Source organism: Helicoverpa zea, chromosome 23, assembly GCF_022581195.2.
Source record: "Helicoverpa zea isolate HzStark_Cry1AcR chromosome 23, ilHelZeax1.1, whole genome shotgun sequence".
NCBI classification, from domain to species: domain Eukaryota; kingdom Metazoa; phylum Arthropoda; class Insecta; order Lepidoptera; family Noctuidae; genus Helicoverpa; species Helicoverpa zea.
The window spans coordinates 3535648-3543028 of record NC_061474.1 but is presented as its reverse complement, the minus strand read 5'-3'; the positions used below and the strand labels follow the sequence as shown (position 1 = coordinate 3543028).

The window sequence follows — 7381 nt, the reverse complement described above, 5'->3', positions numbered from 1 at the left end:
TTATTAAGTTATTTTAGGTAGGTACTCCCTTATATACGCCCTCTATAAAATTCTTTATATACTTCCTTATTTACTCCATTATGTGCTTACTTGTTCACTACCCCTATGTACTCCGTTATGTACTTATTATCTTCACTACCCATATTATGTACTGCCACTGTATACTTCCTCATTTGCTCACCCCTTATGTACTACTTATATATGTAGTCAAACTATCAAATGTAAAATCAAACTATAAACCTGTATTTCCTAAGAATCTACCTATCAACCTACATTTCACTAGGATATTGCAAAACGCATTAAAATTATTACTTTATGTTTTATGTGATTGTACTCCCTTATGTACTTCCATATACATACATACAGTCATGGACACATAATTAAAGACACCCCCCGACTCGAAGTGATATAAATAGTTATGGTACTGACATGAGCTTAAGCACGGTATAAAATGTAACGTAATTATTATTAAAACAAATATTACATTGTGTTCTTTAAATTAAGGACAAAAAATATTAACTGTCTTAAATACTTTAAATAAAACGCTTTATGGGAACTGAACACTAACTTTTGTAGCGGATACTTGGCTGGTCAGCTAATTAAAGACAGTAAATGCTTAGTTAAGAAAAAAAAACGGAAGATATAGAAATAGTCGCCATACTTTTTTTAAGTGAGTAAAATATTTATGAGAACTCAAATTAGGTAATAATTTAGGTTCCCTTCATTAACATTTTTCATTTTAGTCCAATCAATACGACTAAAACAAAATTTCTGGTAAGTAAAATGTTTTAGGCTTTTTTAAATAAAGTTTCATCATGCGGATTCATTCATACCACTTGAACTGTAATAAGGACATGGTAATAAAATTATTATTAAAGATGCCTTGTTAATGTCAAGGTTTGAGAACAACTGAAAACCGACGTCAAGGAAACTTATCCGCATTAACAGACTTCACGGTGGTGTTATAACGAAAATAGAGAACCATTAATATTATTCGGTACTGTTTTTTCGGAGTCATTTGATGCTAAAAGGACGAAAATTGTGTCTGCAGAACTTTAAGATAACAGCCGGGTCGGGAAAACCTGTAGTGCAAAGTGTTTCGGAAGATGTTACTTTTGGAAAAGCACCGCACGTCCATACTGTAGTTGGCGTTTTCTAGCAAAGGTGAAAGTTGCTCTGAACAAGTATTGAAAAATGATTTTTTTATCTGATAAAACAAAGGGATTTGAAGAATTCTAAATAAATAATTGATTTTAGTCACTTCCAAAACATGTGATGTAACCAAAGTACACCAAGAAAGTTCTCAAACGTAGGAGGCGAAAATGTTATAGTGTGGGGCTGCTCGCCAATGTTTAGTGTAAGACCCTTCAGAATGGTATTATTAAAAATAGGCGAATTCAAGTACTATAATATTTCATAAACAAGCATATCGTTATATAAGCTAAGCATAATTTACCGGTCATTAGGACTTTCCAAATAAGAAAAGCTCTGAAAAACACTGCAAGGGTAGTAAAAATGACTCTTTAATCTGGCAACTTATGGCGGCTTTGGTTTGGCCTATTGCAAATCCAATGAAATAAAAACTGTTAATAGGCGAAAAATACTATGGCAACAAGTTGTACATGGAACATCGATCAATTTTACACAGATTTTAACTAAGCATGGAAGAAAATCTCCTTAGCGACTTCTACAAAACTGACCGCTTGCTCGTTCAGGGATGTCGTACTGTTATTGAGGTAAAATGAAAAAAACTCTCACACTCACTAAAGCTCAGCCTGTAAAAATGATTTTGTAAAACATATGTATATACGGCAATATCCTTATAATGGATCCTTGGCAGTCGTTACGGGTAGTCAGAAGCTAGTAAGTCTGACGCCAGTCTAACCAAGGGGTATAGGGTTACCCGGGTAACTGGGTTGAGGAGGTCAGATAGGCAATCGCTCCTTGTAAAACACTGGTAATCAGCTGAAGCCGGTTAGACTAGAAGCCGACCACAACATAGTTGGGAAAAAGCTCGGGGGGAGGAGGATGTATGTGTACCGCAATAATTTGATTTAAGTGTGGCGAAGAAATGCTTCGGCAATGTAAAACATAACAAGATACCCTATTTGTGGTAAAAGTTTTTGTATTCCCTTAGATGTTTATACATATAGAACCTTATTCTAGAAAAACACAATGACGCACATTCTTCTCAATTCTGACTACAGTATTTTATTTCCTTTGTTACATAAAATCTGTAGTAAAATGAACGTGACTAGAAAGGTTACAACCACATAACTGTTCGTAAGAATAGTAAAGATAGTATTATAGTGTTTGTTTACTGTTTGTAACTTAGTTCAACTTCAATGGAGCCATGTCTATCGTTTTGTACTGAAAACTACATCTGAAAACGATAAGCGGGGTAGCTACTCCATAAAAGAAGAGGAATCCCCTCAATCCTTGGAGTTTTTCAATGTTCATTTTACCTACGAATACATAAACAAAAACTTTATACATGCATTAAGATAAGGGTTTATTAATTAACCCCCACCGTCTTCTTCAAATTCTTAATAGGTACTGAAATTCCTCGAGAAAATATGAAAGCCTCTTGAAATTATTGATATTAATATTTTTCATATCAACGCCAAAATACATCACTCTCACCGCCAGGACTTTCTTTAAATGAAAATAAATAGTTTGCCAAGTATGAAAGCGATCAGCATTCGAGGCACGCCCGAGGAACGCGTGCCTTGCAGTGCAAAGGATCACAGTATAAAAACCAAGCCCATTGAAAAATTAAATCATTGTTGCTCCATTAACCGGCCGGGCCGAACGTCTAATTAATCAAATCTAATGACAAAGTGAAATAAAAACAAAAAAAAATGAAGTGTCTGTGTTTACTCCTGGCTTCCGTCGCCATCGTTCGCGGTTACAGCATCAAGGACAATGAGATTCAGACGGCGCGCTTACGGACAAGTGATGAGTTGCTCCAGAGTGTGATCAGTGATTGTTTCGAAGCTGAATCCCCGATGTCATGTCTCAAAGTGAAAGTTCTCTCGTTCCTGGACACAAAGCTGGGAGTGAGCTCGGAGTCCGCGAGGGCTTTCGACGACAAGAACATCGACAAGGTGATCTTCGAGCGCGTGAGCCGGTACCTGAGCAACAATGAAGTCAGGTTCCAGCTGCCTGAGTTCCTCTTCGAAGGCGCCGAGGTCTCCTACAGAGCCGACAAGGGTCTGGATGTGGAATTCCCCGAAACCGACAGTGAAAACGGTGAAGGTAATGAGAGGACAAAAAAAACTTACTTATATAACCTTGAAAGTGAGACTTAATCCAATTTTCTTCCAGCTCGTGGCATCTTGAAGAAGAAGCTGCTGTTGCCCGTTCTGCTGCTGCTCAAGCTGAAGATGAAGGCGCTGATGCCCATCCTGGTCGCCATCATCGGCATCAAGGCCATGAAGGCCCTGATCCTCAGCAAACTGGCCATCACCCTTGTCCTCGGATTCCTGATCTACAACCTGATCATGAAGAAAGGAGGTAAGACGTCAAAAAGTAAAAATAGACCACAATGACCAGTATGGAATTAGTTATTGATACTTAACTTTTTTTGTGTTTGTTGCCAGCCATGCCCATGATGATGATGCCGCCCGCGGAGACTGTATCTCCCGCACCCCAATACGGTCCCCCGGCCAATCAGTACGGACCTCCCTCCACCCCCGCGCCTTCCGCACCTCAGGACTCCTACAGCCCTGCCTGGGAGCCTGCTAGCGGTGGCCCTTACGCGAGAGTTTGGGATCCCTCCCAGCTTGCCTACAGCTCATACTACCCTGGTGACTCAAGCTCATCAGCAGCTTCAAACCAGTCTCCGAGCTACTCCAGCGTGTCATCTGTCTCCTCGTCCTCATCATCTTCAGCAACCTACTAAACGAACCTACCTCATGTAAATACGCACGGGAAACGCATTGTACATAGTGTTTTAACGCACGCACCAATGAAACGGCTAGGGTCTAGACGAGTTATTTATTGACGATATTTATTATTATTTATTGAAAGACAATAAAGAAACTGTCGTTTTACTGATCGTTCATTATTTCACCCTTATTTAAGTACCTGCATAATAAGCTACAAGTACCGAAGTGACTAAAACAAAGTTCTAATATCCGGAACGATTCCCAAAAAAGGCATGTGAAAATATTCTATTGGCCCATAAAAATTCCCTAGGGCTTTATTTATAGTATCAGGGCCATATACCTTAAGGATGTGAACTGCATATATATGAACTTTCACCAGAGCCATTATTCATAAACAATACACCATATAATATTGCCCTGCTTTTCCTGGTATGCTCTATGGGAGGTCGATTTTTAGGACAGGTAACAGCTAATCGTGTTATGTGGATTAAATTAGTATAAAATGAAAATGAAATGTTATTGTTTAATTGAAGCCGCCCGGTCAGTCAAGTTTATGATGTCTATGTAGTTCTTAAGTAGGTAATACGATATCCCGACTTACAAAATTAGCCTAGGAAATATTACTGTACCTGCTCAAAGTAAAAAAAGGTATTGTATGTGAAGATACTTACATTATGTGTAATGGAACTCATGGAACAATTTAGTCCATAGGATCTGGCTCTTCGACTGTCGATTTCTATAAGCGATGGTGAAGATTGACCATAATTTGGGCCATCTAATAATTAGCAATATTATTATATTTGGCCCTTCTTTTTCACGGTGTCATGATGTTACCTACTGTGACTACAAAACTGTATCTTAGACAGCAGATAAAATTGAGAATTTGTCATCATTACAGTCATTGTAGACGCATAAGTTAATCACTATAAAACAGTGTAAAGACTACGAAAGTCAATGACTACCTACTCCTTATTTAGCGGCTAAAACTTTCGCTTATTTAAAACGCAAAATCTACATAGTATCAGTCAGTGAGACTTCAGAAATGTATGCAATATCTTCGCCAAGGAAATGTCGTTTAACTTAGCCGTTTTAACATTAGAACGGAACTTACCCTGTTCAATAGTACAGTCAGAATCATATTTCTCTACGCCTTGGGAGAGAGCAAATACTTATCTCGTTTTCAAACACAAATATCAAAAAGCATCTAGGTCAATACTTCTTCTTCCTACCCTATTGCCAATTTTATTTAAGGTCAGCGCAATATGTCTTCCGCTTCAATTCCTCCCCGTTATTCGTCATACTGACATTCACTATCTTCTTATTCATGCCATCTTTCAGGCAACCCGCCCATCTTTCTATAATAGGTCTTCCATCACCATCCATCTACATTCATACTTGACATACTGGCTTTGGCTCAATGCGAAAGGTCTTTATTATAAACTAGCCGTTTTCCCGCGGTTTCACCCGCGTCCCTTGAGAGCTGGGATAAAATATAGCCTATGTTACTCGCAGATAATAAAGTTTTCTAATGGTGAAAACATATTTCAAATTGGTCCAGTAGTTTTTGAGTTTATCAATTACAACCAAACAAACAAACAAAGTTTTCCTCTTTATAATATTAGTATAGAATACCCGCCAAAACACATTGAAGACTCGTTACTCGTTTTTTTTTTTGCTCACTATTGATATTGGCAAGGCAGTAATAAGGTCTTATTGTAAAAAATCAAAGGCACAACTTCAATAACATTTTCTTTATTCACTTTTAACTCGATTAGCACAATATCAGGTGAAGAATGGAAATGGAAGTGTTTCATAAATAGTATTTCAGTAGGTACCTACACAATTGTTTGGAAAAGTGAAAAAATAGGTAAGTTGGATACAAAGATGCTAAGTTCGTTATTATTGTCACAAAGGTATGGTTTCAGTTTCTACTTATTACAATAAATTCATTATATTTGGGATTTCTTGATAGATTGAATATATTGTATGGAGAAATTTTATTTAGAAGACTTTTTGTTAGGTGTGATAATATTTATATTCTTAAAATTAGGGATAATGACAGTTTGAGTGCTGTAAATAGAAAAGATCTAGGGATATACATATTTTATCGTACTATTTAGTACACTCCAACATATACAACATGTAACGTAATTAACGCACACCCTCAAACACCCCAATTAGAATATTATGTTATGATCATAATACATACACAGAATTTTTAATTTAACATGTATATGCATTGTTATTTACTAAATTAGTTATACCAATTCTTGGAGAACTTTTTGGTCATACTACTACGCACGCAAATATCGCGCCGCGCGCCGCTCGACTCGACACAACATAACGAAACTACGGAAAAAGCCGACAATACGCGAAGTCTTATTACTTTGAGTTACGGTCTATTTGAATTTGTTTTGACTGTACAGGGTTAATATGACAATAATTTCCGTAGTTTTAATTATTTTTGGGATAAAAAATTACCTATATTAAAAATGATATAAATCGATTCAGTAAACGATTCTGAACAAACTAATTTCAGGATGTGCGTTAATTAAGTTACATGTTGTATACATCAACATATATAGTAGGTTAGCATTTGCGATCACAAGTAGGAAAGTGTAAGAAATGGTCGTGCAATATTATATCTATGTATACTACAATAGGTATATAAATACTGTATAAATGCACTACTATATACATGGACTCTAAAAGGTACACAAGAAATAATTAGAGGGACACTATTAAGTACAGTAGACAAAGTAATTTGGTGGCCATGCTGTTTTTCCCATGTCAATCAAATTGTTTTGTCTATTGTACATACAATAAATTAAAAAAATGTGAACTAAAACTTTGAATAGATCTACAATAAATTATGTAGGTAAACAGAAATAGGTGCTTCTGATAACTACAGGAGAAGGTTAAAGCTATTATTTCACAGCCTTCGACTAAGGAGTGCTTAATAAGGTACTCTTTGTAAGTGAACAGCCATAGAGCTATAGAAGAAAGAGGTTTGAATATTATATTTATAGTCTTTGATATATTTATGCGAGTAGTTTTTCATATTGTAGATTTAAGTTTCTAGACTTATTTTATATTTTGCGGTGCCTACCCATATTGTTTGTTCAGGTAAGATTTTCTAAGACCGCGAAGGAATAGGTACCTACAAGTGTCCGTTTTTATGCAAAATGGAACCACTCGACAAATTTCATTTTTTACTTTTTTTGAAGAATACTAATGTAAAAGTGGTCTAAATTCTTATACAAAATTTTAATATACCTTCTTTCCAAGGGGGAAATCATGTGGTTCTTTTTTGTATAAGAATTTAGACCACTTTTACATTCGTATTCTTCAAAAAAAGTAAAAAATGAAATTTGTCGAGTGGTTCCATTTTGCATAAAAACGGACAAGTTATGGTTTAAAAAGTTGGTAGGTATACTTAATTATTTAGTTGAGTAATTAACTTAAAGCATACGCTTACCTAGGTAGGTATG

General features: G+C 36.2%; 1 protein-coding gene across 1 annotated transcript; it reads left to right on the top strand.

Annotated features, from left to right (window-relative positions):
- Window positions 1–2747: 2747 nt before the first annotated feature.
- On the top strand, window positions 2748–4055 carry LOC124641956. The gene is made up of 3 exons (XM_047180227.1): window positions 2748–3258; window positions 3328–3516; window positions 3603–4055. The coding sequence occupies exons 1-3, from the start codon at window positions 2862–2864 to the stop codon at window positions 3902–3904; spliced, it is 888 nt and encodes a 295-aa protein (XP_047036183.1). The 5' UTR covers window positions 2748–2861; the 3' UTR covers window positions 3905–4055.
- Window positions 4056–7381: the final 3326 nt, after the last annotated feature.

Coding starts and splice junctions, on each gene's coding strand:
- LOC124641956 (XM_047180227.1), top strand. CDS start 2,862: ATGAAGTGTCTGTGTTTACTCCTGGCTTCCGTCGCCATCGTTCGCGGT. Junction 3,259..3,327: donor CGACAGTGAAAACGGTGAAG/GTAATGAGAGGA, acceptor ATTTTCTTCCAG/CTCGTGGCATCTTGAAGAAG. Junction 3,517..3,602: donor CCTGATCATGAAGAAAGGAG/GTAAGACGTCAA, acceptor GTTTGTTGCCAG/CCATGCCCATGATGATGATG.